Source organism: Pleurodeles waltl, chromosome 6, assembly GCF_031143425.1.
Source record: "Pleurodeles waltl isolate 20211129_DDA chromosome 6, aPleWal1.hap1.20221129, whole genome shotgun sequence".
Taxonomy (NCBI): Eukaryota; Metazoa; Chordata; class Amphibia; order Caudata; family Salamandridae; genus Pleurodeles; species Pleurodeles waltl.
Genome location: NC_090445.1, coordinates 312,438,252 through 312,459,837, shown reverse-complemented (window position 1 = coordinate 312,459,837; position 21,586 = coordinate 312,438,252). Strand labels below are relative to the sequence as shown.

The window sequence follows — 21,586 nt, the reverse complement described above, 5'->3', positions numbered from 1 at the left end:
CTGAATATCCTTTGTAACTCATCCATGGTAGCATGTTTCATTGTACAGCATGCAGCCATACAGTGGTTATGTGTCCTTCAAGTCCATGATAGAGAGCTTCACAGATATGGAAATGTTTATCTCTAACTGAACTGTAGTAGTGTATATGAAACTGTATATTTTTTGTAGCTGAGCCTTAGTCCTATGGTGCTTGAAATATGTGGTGTCATGTGTGCCTTGTAGCTGAGATGTTGTGATCTTTTACATCCATGGAGTCATATTTTCTTTTATAGGTGGAATATGGTCATATGTGTTTTTACATCTAATGTTTTATGTTTTTTCTTCTCTCCCTAGAATGGATTCCTCGCTCTCTATGGGGAAGGTGCAATTGAAGAAGCCCGCAGACAACGTGAAGGGAACTGGGCCTCTGTGAAAACAGTTTTAACTGGGGCAGTTGCACTGGGGGCTCTTATGACTGTTGGTGCGCTTTTCGCAAGCAAGTAAAATCCAAGATCCTTCATCTGTCAAAGAAGAGGAGGAAAATGCCAATAGAACGATGAGATTATGACTGTACAGAGGTGGGAGGGGAAACCGGTATATCAGTATCATGGACCGCAAAGTGAGGAGAAAGCTGTTGAATATCAGTTTGTCATTTACTTAAGAACTGTGGCAGAGTGGGACCAACCGTTCTCTTCCTTGTGAAGGAGATGGAAGTATTGAGGTTTATATGCATCACCAAATCGACTTGTTGTGAATGTGCACAAAACCTCTGTGAAATTTTTGGTTCAGCAAAGCAGACTACAGCATCTCCTCTGCTTTGATGCTGTGCTTATCAGGTTATGGGGAAGCTGTGAAATCCTGGAACGACATTGTTCAAATCCTGTGCACTACTTCAAGATCTAGAGGTTTCCTTCTCTTTCTGTCTGCTATTTGAGTATTTGGTGATCTCTTGGCAATCCAGTACCTTTTACATTTGGTCGGAATGCTCCCATAATAACCCTAACATCCTCTTTTGCTGTATCATAGAGGCTGCCTAGAACTTTGCTTGAGATCCTTTGAACTTGTCTCGCTGCTACTTGGGAGTGTCAGCGCATGAAAAGACACTCTACTACTGCCTCATCTTGGACAGTTGAGAATGAGAAATCCTTTTCTCGCTCTCCTCCATGCTGCTTAAAACTGTTAAAGATCATATGAAATTCCCCGCCTACTAGATGGAGACGTTGGAATTCCTTTGACACTACCTTGATTTTGCTCCTTAGGGCTACGAGTGCTTCCACAAGATCCCTGTTTTGCCTGTTTTTCAAAGCGGTCAGCCACCTGATGTGCTTTTGGGTAGTTGTCAGGTACAGCTGGTCTAGATGCTAGTGTACTTCCACTCCACCCTTAAAGTCCAGAGCTAACAAATCCTGTGAGAATGGTTGAGAAACTGCTTGCAGCTGAGTCTTTAGGACCCTGAAAGCTAAGGAAACGCATAATACTGTCTGCAGAGAAGCTCTTCCTCTGAAGGCTGATAAATTGTTTGTTGAGGAGCCACACTGTTTCATCTAGCTACTGAGTACTGCCTATCTCCATACATTGGCTGCTGGGTTCTTAGGAACTGGTGGGCGCTTAAAAGCTGGGAATCTTTGGTACCTGGTAAGATTTCTGTTACCAGCTGCATGAAGCTATTCACAGAGTGTTTAGGAGTTCCTAGATAAAAAAATTGAGATCTTCATTGTCTTTGCTGCCCACAAGTTCACATTCTTGAATGTAGGCTTCACTTTGATGTGCTGTTGTACAAGATTTAGAACCTCAAATGGTTTAGTTCTTTTGGATTTTGGACTAGGACCATATCCTGACACATCTCCTTGGTGTTAAATTCATGAAGAGCTGTTGTGGCTACCCTAGGCTTGTGTCATTCTTATGTTGAAGGTTTCAGTGGTATAGTGTATGGATTCATAAATGAGCATGGTCCCAGTAGTCTCATACTGGAGGCAGTCAGCCATCAAGCTACAAACTGCATTAACAATATGCTACATATATCCCTATTTTCAGAAGCATGCTGGTTTCCTTCCAACCCTGGCTGTGAATAGACAGGATTTTTTTTACCATCTTCAGTGATAGTAGTTACTTTCCACCATTGGCAGTAGGCTCTGTTCCTCACCATCCTGCCCTTTGGCAGTAGGTTACATTCTTTTTTTGCCTTTGATTTCTTTCTACCCTGGGCTGTAGTCTATATTCCTCTGCGCCCCCTGCTGCAGGTTAGAGTCCTCCCTGGTCTCCGACTTAGGCTTGCATCTTTCCATCCCCAGTAAGCTAATATCTTCCCCCATAAATGTCAGGATGCTGAATTCCTACCCACCTCCTGCAATAGAGTATATTACTCCCATGCCTTACCAGTGCAATAGGGTATCATTTTACCCCTGATAGTATATGGACCTGTATTCACTCTTTACAGCAGACCTTTACTCCTCATTCCCCTTTGGTTCAGAAGGCTCTACTGTTATTTAAGCTGAGGACTTTGGCTTGAAACCTAGGTGGGTGGGTGATGTGGAGAGACAGTGTCTTGAGCTGGGAGTCGATAGGCAATTTTCTGATCCTTTGTATGAGACGGACACAAAAAGAAGCAGGTAGCTGCATGATTGAAGTAATATCAGTATAACACAGACAATAATGGCTTGCTGAGAGTTATCAGACTCAGGATTAACATTTTAGAGTTGCTTTTCAACCAAGGGATTCTTTGGAGTTTCAGTCCTCTGGTTGGGTATGTGTTAATAGGAAGAGAGGATGCAGTGGAGGAGGCATGCCTGTAACAGTGACCATTATTTGCTCTAGAGGTATTGAATAGCAATGTTTAAGTTGCTAGGATGTGGAGAAAGATAATTGCTGAAAGTTTGTCCAATGTGGAGTGAATAGTGGGAGGACCATTTATTTTATTTGTTTTAAGGACTATTCCCTGCTGGTCGTTTAGTGCAAATAAATGGATTGAGGTTCCACTAACAAAAAGCGAGAGTAGCAGGTAGAATTACAAAATAGGAGCTCCTTAGTGATACTCCTATTTTTGGGGGCGGAGGTATTTCACTGCTGATCTTGAGGTGTACTTAGTTTACAGTTAGAGGTATTTGGGGTTTGCAGCTGGAAGTATTTGGGATTTTAAACTGAAGAATTATTGAAGTTTCTAGCTGGAGGTATATGATTTAATGGCTAAAGGTTTTGGAGGCTTGGATAGAGGTCCTTGGATGTTTTTAACTGTAGGTGATTGAATTTTTGTGTTTTTGTCTGCTTCAGGGTTGTCTCAGTTTCTTGATTAGAAGATACATATACACATTACCTCCAATAGTATACTACCTATAACATATGTACCAACTTGTGCTTTGAAAGTAAAACATCAGTAGTACATCCACTAGTTTTATGAAGCTCTTGGTTCTGCCATCAAAACATTGAATTTCCCTAGGTTAGTTGTAAACACACTGATAATATCAGCACTAATCTCTCTAACACACACACTTACACAGATGTACTTACATGCATTTGTGTACTGGGATAGGGACACATTACTGATGTCTGTAATAATAGTGTACACTCCCAGTGTCTATCAGTAAAATAAAGCCTACACAAAAAAGTGTATCTCTTTTTTTTTTCTCTCTCTTTCTCTCATACACACTTCGGGGTGCTCACACGTCTGTAGTACCTGCTAATTTCATTAGTACCCTTTCTCTGATAGCAGTACACCTTTAATATGTTCTCCATTCTTCTGCACACCTGGGCTTTGATTGTTGCGCACTGATAGTATGTTCATTGATCTTATACACACATTGGCTTGGCTAGTAAACATCCAATTACTGTATATGCACACCTTAGTTCTGATAGCAACATATTGATGGGCACATGCAGTTATATACACAACTTGGTTTTGATAGTCACACACATAGTATAAAGTTTACATTTATGCACATCCAGTCTCTGATAGTATCACTTCTGCAATATGGGCACTGCTGTATACACTTGGTTTCAGATACTATCACGGTTGTAATATGGGCACTAATATACACGTCTGTAAGTAATACACAAATCTTATATCCACAAATCAAATAAACACATTTGCTTTAATAGTAGTAGACCGATAATACGTAAATATTTATTTAAAATGTGTAAACCTGTCTAAGATGGAGCATAAGAACAACCCCTTCCCTGCACACCCCCTTCTCTGCTGTTCTTCTGTTCTTTTCTGTGGCCACTCCCACAACATTGGCTCCCAACACTAGAACCTGCTGTCAGCTACTTCTGTAAATCAAGAGTGACAGAGTGGTACAAATAATTTGCTTGGAGCTCTAAATAGAGTTGGAAACTTTAGGAGGTCTTAGTTGAACACTGCACTGAGCTGTGGAGACACAAAGAAGGAACTGATATCTGACTTTTTGTTTCAGAAGCCCTTTCCAGGAGTGCCAACTATCTCTGATGTGGAATCCCTCTCATGGTCTCAAATATTTTACTTATCTAAATGTTTTAAAGTCTCATATTTATTAAAGGCCTCCTCATACCAGAATGTGGTGTGCAGAATTTGTCTTGCTGTTTTTTGAAGGGAGAGTGAAAGCCCATTATTCAGACTTAAAGGCAATGTGTAACTTGTGAAATAACCTGGAGACTAAGTTGCACACTTGCATTCAGTGAATTTACTAGTGCAAATCCCTTTAAATTGTCCTTAATTGTGATGGGAGAGTGTTCCTGAAGCTAATTGGATGAAGAAGAGAATTAAAAGAGGTAATGTATATTTTTGTGCCATTAACATATATTTTTGTGCCATTAACATTTTTTATTTTATGTACAGTAGTCCTATAATTTGCCAAGATAGCTCCCCAATCAAACTAAGTTACACAGCGGGACGGGGATACTCAACTAACATATAACTTCTGTCACTGCCCCACGATCCATCAATTAATGGATAAATAGCTGCCTTACCCTTCCCCCACTGGGATGGCGACCAGGCCCGTCATTAGGCAGATATGCCACATCGGGGAGAATCCAGTGCCCTGATCACGAGCCCCGGTAGTGAAAATCTGTCTAAAGTAATACACGCTGACATTGTTGTCGCAATGGACGCGGAAACCACAAACTGACTGCTCCTGCATTGACAACATGCAAAACTGACAGAAAGCAATCCAAACTACAATTTGATGGTAAGCATGTGGCAAGGTAAATGGCAGGTGTAACAAAGCAGGCGCAACCAATCTTCTATGCCCAGCCGAGACAGACATGAAAACGCTGCTGCTGGCTATGCAACAAAGCCCTTCCTCAATAGGAGCTAAAATGGACACTATGTGCATCCGCATGGACACCCTCACTCAGAAAATGAATCAACATGATGGCCGTCTTAAAGAGGCACAGCAACGGCTATTGACTGTCAAAGATACAGTAAGTGCGTGAAGGGACACATTATTGATTGCATTCAAGTATGAGGATCGGGAGGCGAGATCGCACAGACGTAACTTACGCATTCTGGGCATACCGGAAACGGCCAACACGGGCAAAATGGAAGCCTATGTGGAACGGCTCCTTACTACCTTACTCAGGGAATGCTCCTTTTCCAAAGTACTCACAGTTGAGAGAGCACACAGAGCCTTGCTATTGGAGGCTTCAGATTGAGCAAACATAGTGAGACTCCTGAACTATAAGGATAGCGATACAGCGCTGCGCCTGGCACGAGAGAAACACACACTAAACTTCGATGGATATGACATAGCAATCTACCCAGTCTTCACAATAGCAGTCCAGGAGGTGAGAAAGGAATTTGCACCCATAAAGCAAAAGCTACGCCAGGCGGCAGTGCCATAAGCTATGCTTTATCCGGCTCGCCTGCAGATTTCCTACCAGGGCAACAACCACTTCTTCACTAATCCAAATCTGGTTACTGAATTTATCAAACAACACCTAAAGCGACAAAGCCTGGAGATCACGTCACCCACATCTTCAGTCCCATCTTCGCCGAGATCTACGCCACCTTGAGAAGGATGCAAGTAACCAGTTATTGCCAGACTGACCCCTGTGCAACAACCTAAATGAAAGAATAAATGCATCAGCCACCCGATGATCTTAGAAATAGCTGATCCTGGACAACTTCATTAGCTTGAGGGAGACCCCGTCGGGTCATCTTGTTTTCCCTCACAGGATACCCCTATAGTACTTGGTCAGTTTGATATTTAGTACGATCACTGCTTTACCTATGATGAATGTTTTTTCTTTTTATATACCGTCTGTTGTTTGAAGTTTTGATGTCAGCTTTTTGGGTGGGATATGAATCCCTGGCAGGATTGGGCTGCCAGTGTGGGAGGAGGGAGGGATTAGGTTTGTTGAAATTGTTCCAGATATGCTTTGCTCTAAGTATTCACTGTAAACAGGCCCTGATATATTACACATGCTTATCAACACCATAATTCACATCTAAGCAACTCTCGCCTCCCTAAAATGCTGGTACCATCATCTCTATCCATCACTGCATAACATGTGAAGGTAAACTGCCTAAAAAGAAACATTAGGGGGCGGGGTGATCGACGCAAACAAAGGCATATCTTGGCCTATCTACATAGAGGTGATGTCCAGATCGCCCTACTCAAGGAGACCCACATGACAGGCGAGGCAAGTACCTTATTTGCCAACCAGTGGACCTCTCCTTGACAATTCTCCACATACTCCTCAGATGCCAGGGGAGCGGCTACCCTGGTACACCATATATCCACCAGGGAACAATTGACGATACCAGCAGCTGATATTCAATTACCTGTTGCAAATTGGCCTCCCACGCTATTCTCATTGTAAATTTCTATGGCCCAAACACAGATGACTGAGCATTCTTTGATCGGTTATGAATATGAATGATAGAGTGCAACGCATCTCTCATAATCTGGGGAGGAACACTGTAGATACATGGATGACCCTAAAACAGACCACCATTTCCGGGAAACACTCTCTGACTATCAGGATATGGCACAAAGGAAGTGTCTACATCACGACAAATATGCATGTGCACGAGCATATGGGGAGGAAAATGCCCCGGTTTCACCCTTGCAAACATGACACGTAAATCCTGTTCGCCCAATGATGTCTGGGAGGTATAGAACACTGTGCAAAGGCACTCCAGAAATCCTTCTATGATTCACGTCGTCCTATCGATCACTATACACATAACAGGGGTCAACACCTACCAATGCGGATGCATACCTTGAAGATGTAGCCCTGGGCTGGTTAAGTAGTGCTCACAGCAATTACCTTGCTGAAGAAATAACCGTAGATGAAATTAGGGAAGCAATCATGCAGCTGAAATCGGGCAAAACCCCAGGAACTGACGGGCTCCCTGCAGATTTTTTTAAAACATATATAACTACCCTGGCACCAATTTTGAGATTTATCTTTTTAGAGACTAAAACTATTGGCCTGCTACCCCCCACAATGAGGGAAGCCATGATAATGGCTTTATCCAACCCGGGGAAACCCACCAACAGATGTGATTCATACTGACCGATTTCGCTAATAAATTGCAAAGCCAAAAACTTTGCGAAAGTACTGGCCAATTGACTAAGCCCGCTTATGACATTCTTGGTCAGACCAATGGGGCTTTATCCTGGGTAGATCCACAACTCATAATTTGCATACTTTGTTCGCTCTACTCCAAGACATTAATCCAGATTTAGCGGCGGACACTGTATTTTTGGATGCAACCACAGCGTTTGATTCGCTAGAGTGAGACTTCCTCATGGCAATCCTTTATAGGATGTGTTTCCCCTAAACGTTCCTCAGCTGGATTACCCTCCTGTATACCCAACCGACAGCAAGGGTGAAAATTAATGTCTTTAGTTTCACCCTGATACCCATCACCAGAGGCGCGCGACAAGGGTGCCCGCTATCACCTTTGCTGTTTGCCCTGGCAATGGAACCCTTGGCGGCCAAACTGCGACAGTGCCATCGCAAATATGCATTCACTACCCTTCCAAGCACATACTAGTCTCCCTTTATGCAGATGATATCACCCTTTACATGCGAGACCCACATCAGCCTAAATGGGGTGCTTCAAGAATTCATATGGTTTGGCGAATTATCTGGCATACAAATCAATTGAGAAAAGTCTAATATTTTCCCTCTTATGGTCCACTCTCCTCAGTGTGATCCTGACTTCCCGCTGAAGTGTTGTCACTCTGAGCTTCACTTTCTGGGTGTTGTAATATCACAGAGCAAAGAAGAAATAATTAGGGCTAACTACGGAGTTGCTCTTACTGACAGTATTCCAGGCTGGATATCCTTATCACTAGCCGGCCACGTCGCACTGATGAAGGTGATAATCCTGCCCAAATTTTATACCTCTTCCCAGATGGTGGATATGAAGGACCTGACCTAGAGCTATATTACCTATGTGTGCATGCAATCTATGCAATCCACTTGTACCATCCTACTCCATTCATGCCCCAGCTAGCTATTGAACAAGGTTACATGGCCCTGAGCCTCGCCATCCTCCTATCTGGGCTCCCTGACTTTGTCCGCCACCCTAGCGGATTCCTCAGTGACATGCACAACTAAAGCATGGCGTGCTATAGCCCATAAGGTCAACAAGCCCTTATTGTACTTGCCGCTCATTCCACTACCCTATCACCCTCTGCTCCTCGACACATATGAGGGCATATGTAGATGATATCTGCAAGCCAGAGCAATAGCACGTTGGGGAGATCTGTTCATTAATGGACAATTCAAGGCATAAGAAACCTTTTTCGATGGGAAGGCCCCAACAATACTAGAGACATTTCTGTATGTCAGACTAAAACAGAACGTGTGAGTGGCAACACCTGACTTTCTGCACAAACCACCCACATTAGACAAGCTACATGTGATATTTCAGGCAGAGACACTGTGCCACCTAGTCACATGCCTATATCAAACAGTACAAATGGAAACCTCCGCCGTTGCGATGCGCAGGGGAGCAGTGGAAGGCAGAGTTAGGTCTCACCATCGTACAATGGCACCACTGTTGTATCCAAACGGGCAAGATCACTTCTAGTAGCATGCTTTGCATAATACAGTACGAATTCCTACACTGTATATACTACACACCAGCCAAATTGCAGCGCTTCCAACCGCACCCCAATGCTGATTGCCCTGGATGTGGCATGGTTGGAGCCAACTTCCTACATTTTGCATAGTCTTGCAGAGTTAAATACTCTTATTGGGAGGAAATCCCTGCGGCCCTGGCAATCATGTTGGGGCAACAAGTGGTGTTGACCCCGCTTACTTCCTTACTGGGATATGCCGATGAGATGGAAGCTACTTTCAGGTGATTTGTGGCAGTGGCTGTGGGCAAACTCCGAAATTTAAAGAATGGTTTACTGATCTTATATATTGTAAAGACCAATTGTCTATAAATGCTGAATTGCTCTAACCTCCAAACCAAGAGATATTTGGGAACCACTAACTAATTACCTGCTACAACAGGCGTCAGACGCAACAAAGAAGGATACACGTAAAGGCCTTGACTCCGTGCCTGATTAATACCACAGAGTTCCACATCCTTATATGATCACCCAGTCAAGACTGTGGTCAAAGACATTACAGCAGCGTTCCAATTAAAAATGCAATTAACTCTGCTCTGCACCTTGAACAGTAATTGACAAAACATTTGTGACACAATGACTAGTACCTACATACATTATCCTGAAACGTACCTCCCGTTCACCTGTACAGGGAAATGAGTTCAGGTTTATTGTTGATAAGCTGGTCGGGAAACCTGACTATTATGTATGTGCTAATGTTTCAATGAAGGATGCGAAATCTTACATTCTAAGATATTATTATTTCTTGTAACCTAATTAACAAACAAAAAAAGCCTTGGAAAGCAAAGGATCGGCCGGAACTCACCACCATGCTCAACACCTTTATTACCTCCGCAACATTTCCTGATGCCTGGAAGTTCGCCAAAGTCACACCACTGCTCAAAAAACCCTCCGCCAACCCACAAACTACCAGCCAATCTCCATACTCCCATTCCCAGTGAAGGTACTGGAAAAGATCATCAACAAGCAGCTCATGACATACCTGGAGAAGAACCAGCTACTCAACGTCTCCCAATCAGGCTTCCACTGCAATCACAGCACCAAAACAGCCCTGATTACAGCCAGCAACGACATCTGAACCCGCCTCGACTGAGGAGAAACAGCAGCTTTGATCCTCTTTGACCTCATGGCATCCTTTGACACCGTATTCCACCTTTACATTCTCTACCTCTCAGCCTTCGCCTTACTAGTCATGAACTTTCCGTTCGGCGCGCACTAAAAACCTGGCTATTTAGAGCATAACCCCTCACACTATCTCTCAGAAACCGTTCTCATCACTGGGAGGCCTTCGGGTAGCCATCCGCTCTACAAAAGACTTAACATAACATGTTGATCGAAAGACTCCACCACATCAGCATCCAAGGGGACACATTCAGATGGATCACCTCCTTCCTCACCGGAACAACCCAGAGGATCTACCTCTGAACACCGAGGGCTCATCTCTCACCCCCAGACTCTCGAAAGCATATATGACCCCGCAGGCCAACATCATCAGATCCAACAGTCTCAACATAATTTCCTAATCAGAGGACACCCAACCCATCCTCTCACTCACCGATGACCCTCCACCACCAGAACCAACTTCTTCAGATGCCTAATAAGTGTAGGAGACTTGATGAAGAAGAACTGCCTGCATCTGAACACAGACAAAATGGAAGGACAGATCTTTGGCAATAGCAGCAACACATGGAACATCTACTGGTTGCCATCAGACCTAGGACCTGCACCCACTCCCTATAATCATGCCAGAAACATCAGAATCCTCATTGACAACAAGCTCCCCATGAAATCAGACATCAACGCTGTCTCCTCCGCCTGCTTCCTGACTTTGCGCATGCTACCTAAGATCTTCAAGTGGCTTCCCTATAAACAAGACGCACTGTGACACAGGCCCTGATCACCAGCTGACTGGAATAAAGCAACATCCTCTACGTAGGAATTGCTGCACACCTCCTACCAAGACTTCAGACTATACAGAACGCTCATCCTCGGCCTTTCCCGATGATCCCACACCACACCTCAGGCAACTCCACTGGCACCACCTACAGAAGACATGCCAATTCAAGCTGCTGATCCACGCACATAAGGCTGTACACAACCTAGGTCCCACAGACATTAACCACTGTCTAACTTTCACAAACTGCCGAGAAGACTACACTGTGCCTTCTTTTCACTTGCCCATACTTCCTGCATCTACCGAAGCAGAAGTGGAGGATGCTCCTTCTCTCACATTGTAGAAAAAACCTGGAACAGCCTCCCAGTGAACCTCTGGACTATCACCCCACTTCTGGAATTCCGAATAGCCCTCAAGACTTGGCTGTTCGAGCAAGTCTCCGGGACCTACAAGTGCCTGCATACCCTAGCTAGTGATTAGCCGCGCTTTATAAATCCTAATTGATTCATTGATTGATCCTTTACTAGTGAAACCCTACCACCACCTTGCATAGTATAGATGCAAGTAAAACATCACCTAAGACCTAGGGAGTTTGTATACTGTGGGATAGAACTTCGGAGTACCTTACCCTTCTTTGTTAAAAATTTTTGCTTTTCTTCCGAAAGGGTCATTGGAGCCCTTTCTCAAAGTTCAAACACTTTGATTATCTGGAATACATAGAATTGGTGTCCCTCCACCCAGTTGCCTCCACCGTAAAAAAGATGAATATGGCTTTTTTTTTTTTTTTTCTGGAGATCTGTTCTTCCTTAGACTAGGTACCATCATTGTAGGGAGCAGTAGGTCTAATGATCTCCTGTACTTAAATTGTACCAAATGTGTGCAGTGTCAAAAATAGTTACCCGCTTTTCACAAACTGGCATCAGGAGACATTACAGAGAAATTTTGAAGCCTGAAGTTGCCTTCTTAATCCCTGACCTGAGATTATCACTAACCTCAAATGCACCTCAAGGATCCCTCTTGATATACATCTCTCTGGCTGTAGGAGGATATGACTTCCAAAAACAATACCCTAGTGTTGGCTAAAGTAGTCTGAAAGAGAATGCACTGGCAATAGTATACACAAGCTTAAAAAAAGAAACACTACTGCATTTCTGTTGCCTAGAAGAATTTAAAAGTCTTCTTCAGAATGGTGTAAGTCAAGACAGCGAAGATCAATGATATTTTAAGAGTGTAAGACAGCCACCGGTTTTTAAAAGGAGCTTAACCACATACATGTGAATAAGTGTTGACATCACATTTGTATGCAATATATCATCGTCCCAATCCTTAATTTATAGTATAGAAGATAGCAATCAATGAAAAACAACAAAGAAATAAATATAGAAATAGATTTGTCCTGATAGCTTCATGTACTGTCTAATTATGTACAAATGGGGAGCGCCAGCTAAAAGACTGCTTGCTGCACAGTTCTTTCGTCGAAAATCAAAACAAATTAACAGTAGGAAGGTTGGCTGAGAAAGTCTCCCCTTGATAAACACAGTTAAGGCCTGATTTGCTCTGATTTTTCTTGGCTTAAGCCAGTTTTGTTTTTCAATTTTTTTATTGGTTTTGACTTATCGACTATAGAGCAAGTCCCCACACAAGTACAATTAAGTCAAAATAACAAGACAAAACGTAGGTAAAGACTACAATTGTCCTCTCATCTTTTGGTATCATTAGCAGACACAATGTATATGTACATATTGCATTAGCAGTTTGAGTTTTTATAACACCATGACTCTTTTGTTATTGTGCAGGAGGTATTTAAGAATATCCCCCCAATTATTTTGAGGGCTCCCACATTTCTTTCAAACTTTTTGTTGTGGACAGCCCTATCTTTCATGCACCATATTTTCTGCTCCCATGCACCAGTCGTACATTGCTTGGGTGTAGGAGTCTTAGCACCCTACAATCTAGCCATATTTTTCCTCGCTGCAGCCTGGCCTAAGTTACATAATAGTTTTGAATATCGGGGTGAGTTTTCTTCATTCCAGATTCCCTGGATGAATACGTTTGTATTCAGGATCATCTTGTGTCTTGAACCTTCTGTTAAGCATTGTTAGAAATGGAGTCTCTAGTCAGCAGGGGTATGCACTTATTGTAGTTTGACTCTTGCTATAGGCAAGACTGCTGGTTTAAGGATGACAGTACTTATGATTGTAGGTGACTATGCCAGTCCTACAACAAGTCGCAAATGCTGTCCCAAACCTCCTGGCTTACAAGCAGCACCTCACCAAAATCCAAACAGTAAAAGGTGATTTGTGGCAGCCTTTATGCTTGGACTAAAGAGTGCGACATCTCAGTGAGTGTTGTGGTTAAACGGAGACTACCCCTTTCTCACATGAACAACATGTCTCAATGAAACAGAGACAATGAAGGATATATTCAGTAGAGATTTCAATAGGTTTTAATAACAAGACTGCAATCTATGATAAGTTGCATGGGCTGCAATGATAAGGATAAGGAATAATGCAAGAAACAGAACTGTGAACACAAAAGTCATTAATACAGATACCCCCACCAACTTGCAATAATTTACAATGACATGAGATATGAAATATATCCTAATACCCTAGCATGATGAGCCTAATCTCTAACCAAAAGAGAGCTAGGTGTGTTAAACCTAATCTGCCAATGCCATGTCCATGAGAAGAGCCCCCCCAACCCTCGTTACCTTGGAATGAGGTCTCTAACTCAGACTCTGTAGGAACACAAAGACTGTGTCAGCATCAAGGCGACGTGCAGCATGGATAGCATCGATGGCATCTGGTAGGAATCCCTCTGACTATCTGTCTATGAGAAGTGCATTTATACAAATCTGCTCGGGCTCCTGACGTAGGCTTATTCCCAAACAATAGATAACAAGACATGCTTGGGCTGGCAATTACATAAACAATTCCTCGAAAGCCCAAAGTGGGAAAGTATCTAATGTGAATACCTACATCTTATCTATCTTCCGACGCTGATAGTGATGCCTTAGCATAGTGGCACTGATAGCAAGAAACTAAAACATTGTCCTAACTAAAAACAATGCAGCCACCTTGGAAATATGTAATTAAATAATTGCACTAAACAGAGCAAGCTAAGTAGGGTAAAAGCTACAGGGTGAGGTGGGGCACAGGTCTGCAAGTGAGAAGGCTATGCTAACTCCTGCTTCCCATTAAAACAAGATAGGATTCACTACACACCCAGTCCAAGTAGGGACCACGACTCTAGTCAGGGTAAGTCTGATATGCACTAAAAAATAACCTGTGCCGACCCTCTGGTAGCTTAGCACAGAGCAGGCTTTTCTAAAGAGGCAATGTGTAAAGTATTTCTGCAACACACAGAGTACCACAATGAAAACACCCTGAAAAGATGCCACACCAGGTTAGAAAAATAGATGATGATTTTATAAATAAATCTAGACCAAAACAACAAAAATCCAATGGGTAGAAGTTGAGATATGAATTTTAGAGGACTAAAAGAGTTATAGTACTTAGAAGCAAACACCGATTTAGGGGCTACTTGAGATCGTGCTGGACTGAGACAAAATCAACAGTTCAAGCAATCCACGATAGAACGCAGGCCGGGTACAGTAGCCACACATGCCTAGGGAACAGAGTATGTTGATGTGGGGACGATATGTCGGTGGATGCATTGATGCCATTCTTGCTGTCAAGGGGATGCATCGATTTTTTTTTTTTTTTTTTCACATGTTTTGATGGCAACGCGCTTGTTTTCGAAGGTTAGCGTTGAAGCCGCGATGTGTTGATTTTGAAACCAATGTGCTGAGTTTCTCCACGCTGTCGAAGGGATGCATTGATCTTCTTTCTGCAATGGTGGCAATGCAGTAGTAAACATTATTTTCAGTGGCTGCATAAGACTTGTCATTTTAAATGTGTCCTCAAATAGAGTAAAAACCTTTATTCGAAAAGGCTATAAAGAGTCCGATTCACACGTGAAAAAGTCAGAAATCTGCTATAATAGGATTTCTCATTCACTTGGAGCACATTTCTGGTGTTTTAGGGGCGCAGAAAGGATTTTAGGATTGCTCAAGTAATTCTATGGTAGATTTCCTCAAGTACTCAAATGTGAAACTTCTGTTTGTGTAAACGAGTAACTAAAGTGCTTTGTCACAGGTTTCCTTTTTTCCTCCATGAAAACTATTTTTCCACATGAAATAAAGTACCATCCTTCCCAGCCTTTATTGTAGAAATGCATTTCTGGGAGCACTTGTGTTTGTGTGAAATAATAGGAAACAAGAATTATCAAAGACAATAGGTCTTGCCTATGCAGTAGCTAGTGGCTTTGGCAATGTGTTTTATCCCTGTTTTATATTAGTGTGGCTGTTGTTCAGCATGGCTAAAGGTTTGTGGTGTGGAGGAGAGTGTTGTGGTGTTGGGAAGTGGACTGGATTAGAGTGTGGTGTAGTGAATAAGAGTAGAGTAGAGTGGAGTGGTGTAGAGTGGAGGGGTTTAGAGAGGAGCAGAGTGTCGTGGAGTGGAGAAGCATGGAGTGGGGTAGCATAGACTAGAGGAAAGTGTCATATAGTGGAGTGACATAGAGGAGAGGAGAGTGTTGTGTCGTAGAGTGTAGGAGAGTGGAGTAGAGGGTTGTAAAGTTTTAATAGAAGGATGTGTCATAGAGTGGGGGCATAGGGAGGAGGGTTTTGGAGTGGCGTGGAGTGATGTACATTGGAGAGGGCTTAGAGTTGCATACAATAGACTGGTGTAAATTGTCTTAGAGAGAAGTATAGTGTCATAGAGTGTAGTGACCCAGAGTGAAGTGGTGTAGAGTGGCATAGAGTGTCATGTAGTACAGTGGGGGTTGTTGAGTGGCCTAAAGATAAAAGGTGTGGAGTGTCATTGAGTGGCGGAGAGTGGAATGGAGTAGAGTGACTTATAGTGGAGTATTGTGAAGTGTTATGGAGTAGAGTGGCCTAGAGTGAAGTGGCATATAGGGGGTCAAATGACTGCGGCGGTCATTCTGACTTTCCCGCTGGGCCGGCGGGTGACCACCAGAAGGCCGCCCGCCGGCCCAGCGGGAAAGCCCCTTCAACAATGAAGCCGGCTCCGAATGGAGCCGGCGGAGTTGAAGGGGTGCGACGGGTGCAGTGGCACCCGTTGCGATTTTCAGTGTCTGCTTTGCAGACACTGAAAATCATTATGGGGCCCTGTGAGGGGGCCCCTGCACTGCCCATGCCACTGGCATGGGCAGTGCAGGGGCCCCCAGGGGCCCCACGACACCCGTTCTAGCCATCCTGTTCCTGGCGGTATTTACCGCCAGGACCAGGATGGCGGGAAGGGGGTCGGAATCCCCATGGCGGTGCTGCAAGTAGCGCCGCCATGGCGGATTCCTTGGGCCAGGGGTAAACCGGCAGGAAACCGCTGGTTGCCCTTTTCTAACTGCGGCTTTACCGCCGCGGTCAGAATGGCCCCGGAAGCACCGCCAGCCTGTTGGCGTGCTTCCGCGGTCCCCGGCCCTGGCGGTCATGGACCGCCAGGGTCGGAATGACCCCCATAGTGTTGTGGAGTGGCATAGAGGGGAGTAGATTGGAGTGTCGTACAATGGAGTATTTGGTCATAAGCTAGAGTGGAGATGAGTAGAGTTGGGGGCATAGAGTGGAGGATTGTGGAGTCGCGTAGACTGGAGTGGCATAGAGGGGAGTGGACATGACATAGAGTAGAAGTTTGTAGAGCGGAGTTGAGAAGAGTGTTGTAGAGTGGGAGTGATGTTAATTGGAGGGGTGTAGAGTTACATAGCAAAGACTGGAGAAAGAGTAAAGTGGAGTACAGTGAAGTTGTGTAGAGCTGCATTGAGTGTTGCAGAGTGGAGTGTCGTAGAATAGAGTATCGTAGAGTACAGTGGGGGGTCATCGAGTGGCCAGAGTGAAGTGATAGTGTAAAGAGTCATGGAGTGGTATAGAGGGGAATGGAGTAGAGTGTCATAGAGTGCAGCACTGTGAAGTGTCAGAGAGTGGAGTGCCATAGAGAGAAGTGGCACATAAGCCCTCATTACAAGTTTGGCGGTCACAGGACTACCATGTTGGTGGCGGTGATAGTGCCGCTGATGACGCAGCGGTGAAGAACACCAAATTATGACCATGGCGGTGTTTCCAACGGAACACAGCCAAACTACTGCGAGTACCGCCAGTGCAGTCAGGCCGCCGCAGTAGGCACCTTAAGACAGGTGGGGAGCATGTTTCTGCCAGACATATTACGTGGCTGCACACCACAAGGGTTTTCGCCGCGGTCGCACCGCCACCAAAACCCTGTCGGAAGCCAACTCTATAGATGGAAACATTCACCTTCAAGAACACAGATGTGCCTGGAGCTGCCAGGGAGCCTGAAATCAAAGTCCTCCCACTGCTGGTGCTCGCACAACAACTTCAGAACCAGCGACAAAGACAACAACCGTAAGTATACACACACCTAGCACACACTGGAGAGAAAGGCATTAGTACACATACACACACAACACACACATCTGGAATGGCTTGCGATGGACACACACATCCGGAATGGCTTGCGACGGACACACACGTGTCCACACACCCATACAAACGCACAAACTACACACACCACGGGCAACACACACGTGCCTTACCCACACCAATCCGCACACACACAGCACGGTCACTGTAACTCAATCATACTCAACACCACCGGCTCACACAGTGACATCACAACCGCAACTACACAAACGCTTCACCAAGCACTCTCACTGCACACCTCCACATGACAACATACAATATGTGACAACACCACAATACCATGCAACATTACCACACTTTCATTCAACAAACAATATGACACACCACACACACACTCAACACATAGGACATTGCCAACACCACACACACGAAGCACACACAACAACCACACAAGGGCACAGAAGACCACCATCACACATGCCAACACAAACAATACACAGTTTGGCTACACACATGCATGTTCCAAACACAAACGTCCTACAGGCAAAACACAGCAGTGATAGCGGGACCAATGGTAGGGCCACACACACACACACACAAGCAGCCCAGTCACAACAGGTAGCACAACCAACACACAAAAACCAGAGCCCACAAACACAAAACAGCCATGTAGAAAGAATGGTAGGACAAGTATGTTACCATCAATACCAACTTCAGGTTGGTCCAGATGTATTAAAATATTAAAAGAGTTCAAATTAACTATATACAAATGGAAGGCCATTGTCCAGTCATAGTCATTGGTGCCCAAGGCACAAAAGGCACCTCACAGTGCCCGAACTGGACTCCTGACTGCAAAATGACCTCCACATGGTAGGGGCTTCAAGGAGGCAGGCAATCACCTCGGGGATTAGGGGGTGATGTTGGAGGAGGGGTGATTGAGTTTGAGCTTGGGAGGGGGGTCCTTGTGCTTGGGAGGGGGTTCCTTGGGTTTGGGCTTGAGAGGGGGTCCTTGGGTTTGGGAGGGGCAGATCTCTTGCAGGGAGAGGGGCATGGGCACTAGCGGGGGACAGGGGAGGACTTGGAGGTGGAAGGGCTGGACTTGTGCAGGGAAAAAAACACTTGGGGCTCTCACGGGTGGGAAGGGTTAGGGAACAGGGAAAACTCAGATGGGAAATGCTTTTTTGATACACGGTGTGGTCATGGCAAAAGGGTTTGGGAGTGGTTGTCAGACATGTAGGTGTGGATATCTTGGGTACAGGTGTGTGAGTGGAATGCTTGTGGGTGGTCGGGGAGTCAGTGCAAGGAGTAGATGTTAGTATGTCTGCAAGTGGGTGTTGCTTGTGTGCATGCCGGTGGTGAGTCTTGTGGTGCTTGTGTTTCCCCTGAGCTACCCTGGTCTGTTGAGGTGAATGAATACCTTTGTGTACGTGTGTGTTGGATGGGTGCTGGGAGAGGGGTCTGGGATTGGGAAGAGGTAGTTGGAGAGGGGACAGGAGACAAAGGGACACTGGCTGCCCTAGGAGAGGAAGCCAGAGCCTGAAAGGATCTCTGTAGGCCAGCCATGGCACAGTGAATGCCCTCCTTGAACGCATTGCTCTGTTGGACCTGTGCTGCCAGTCCCTAGATGGCATTCACAATGGTCGACTGACCCACAGATATATACCTCAGGAGGTCAATAGCATCCTCACTGAGAGCAGCAGGGCTGATTGGTGTAGGGGCAGAGGTGTCTGCGGCGAAGGAGATGCCCACCCTCCTGGTTGAGCAGGCATGGGCAACTGGGCGGGAAGCAACATGGAGGGCGGTGGTAGCAAGGGGGTAGCAGAAACATATGGAGCTGGGGTGGACCCTGATGGGTCGCCACAGCTAGGGAGTGTCCACTGGAGTAGGATTCTGAGGATGAGGTGACCAATCCGGTCTCCCCCGAGGCACTCCCTTCACCCTCCGTCCCACTGGGTCCCTCGGTGTCACTGATGACAGCTTCTGGGGTCCCATGGGCTGCTGCTTCCCCACTCGCCTGTGCTCCTTCTCCTTCGCCAGATGATACTGAAGCACACAATGAGAGAGAGCGGGAGGGAGGGAGAGAGAGAGGGGGGGTACAATGGTTAACATATACCTACCATTGAGACAGCTACACATGTGCATCTGTCACAATACATATCATGGCTAGGACAGCACATTTGACAATACACATTACCTACATCATGTCATTACATGTCACTACTACCCATGCCTCTCTGTCAACCCTCACACCTACAGCTATACCTAAGTAGGGGTGCACTACTAGACTCATCTCTATAATTCCCACCTAAGCCCTTTACCTGGCTTTGCATGTCCTGGATGCAGAAGCAAAAGTATGCCGGAATACACATCTAACCTTTCAATACCCCTTTCACCTATTGGATGTGCAGCTTACAAGACACAACACATCAGGCCTCTACAGGCACAACACCTGATCTGTCCATGTCCTCTGTAACATGTCCATTTCAGTGACTACAACTCCACTCACAGACCACACAGCACCTACCTATCATTTCACATGGCTACCCACTCAGTATACTTTTGCCACTGTGGAGGAGTCCTACGATTTAGCCTATACTAGTCAGACACTCAAACAGTTCACATCTGATGTGTACAATGTGAATATGTGGTATAGGCATGTCAATAGTCTGACCCCGTGGCACTCCCTTCACAGAGCCAGACTGGGTGACACACCTCCCATACATCACTACCCAACATACTGCTCAGTGCATCTACTATGGCCCATGTACCACATGTAAAGCATCCAAACACATCCACTGAGTGCACTGTCACAACAGATGTACATCAGCAACTATCATACCACTAGAGGGACCACTTCCAATGCCACCACACATGAAGGTACACCAGTTGGACTACGCACCATGACAACTCCAGCCTCACACACAACATTCCACAAATGGCAAATCCTGTCACTGAGGCCAGACAACACACATCACAGGGGGTATATGTATTTGCGTGCATTAGGCACACATGGACAAACACCATTGCCAGTACACCAAATACACATCCCACTACCATATGAGCAGCCTGAGGTCACAGGCCATCAGATCTGCCCCCAGCTATCCATGACCAAATGATGTAGGCAGTGAGTCAGCAGTGCTACATAGGACTTGCTAGGACTATGTCGTATATGCCATGTACATACCATGTTGACAAATAATGGATATCTCAGGGCACGTACCACCTCCAACACCAACCCATAGGTTGAAAACCTGCAGCCCCACAAGTACAGCTCCTAGGAATCCATTACCTGTGCTATCAGACATCATCAATTTGACATGTTACAGTATCCATGGTTGCCTACCCACACATACCCTACAGTCAGCAGATCACCTATGTATTTGCCCAGTCTACTGTCAGGCCAATACTCATGTGCCATAAAGACCAGTCCTGGGGTGGAGGTGTAATAGCAGCCCCACAATGTATCAACACCATTACTAGTACATGTTCTATGTAGTCGCAGTGATATCAGGAGAGTGACACAGTCGCATATACAGGATAGGCTACACAGATGGGAGTGGACTGACATCTCAGAGCCACTAATGCAGTTGTCTGGACCTGCTCATACGCAATGCTTAGGATGATACTAACACTCACATCCATTGTACGGCCAGGATGGAGTCTCACATATGCCTATGGCATTAGTGTGTCTCCTCATTACAGACATGGGGAGCTATGGAAATGGGAGATGTACATCCACTGACAGTAAAGCATGGGGACACATCTACAACATATACTCAGCCAGGATGCATAGTACCCATTAATCAATTGTTGATACATATGTAGCATTAACTTCAATGCCACTTTTCTCGCTGTAAGGCCCCCCAATCCCATTTAAGGCCAGCTAAGTGCCAGGATGCAGTCCGTACTCACCCCTGCTGTGCTGCCCTCAAACAGCCATCCACCTCAGAACAGGCCAATGCCAAAATGTAGGACATTAGGGGAGTCAGGGTCCAAAGGGCACCGCTCCCTCGTTGGGACAACATCCTCAGCTGGGCCTCCACGGTCTTCCGGGCCCTGCGTCTCAAGTCCCCCACCACTTGCGACAATGGGTGTTCCGCCGGGCATGCACCACCAGGGTCTGCACTTGCTTGTCGATGGCATGCCGTATCCCCTTCTTCTGATGGGTGTTGACCTACATGAGTGGCACAG

The 21,586-nt window shown here is 45.3% G+C and overlaps 1 protein-coding gene across 2 annotated transcripts in view; it reads left to right on the top strand.

The window, feature by feature from the left end:
• The window catches only part of BCL2L2 (BCL2 like 2), a 190,457-nt gene extending 185,953 nt beyond the window's left edge, over nucleotides 1-4,504 (top strand). For both annotated transcript variants that reach the window (XM_069238114.1, XM_069238113.1), the window contains exon 5: nucleotides 334-4,504. In XM_069238114.1, coding sequence (XP_069094215.1) covers nucleotides 334-483 — 150 coding nt within the window. In that variant the 3' untranslated portion in view covers nucleotides 484-4,504. The remainder of the gene's footprint in view (nucleotides 1-333) is intronic.
• Nucleotides 4,505-21,586: the final 17,082 nt, after the last annotated feature.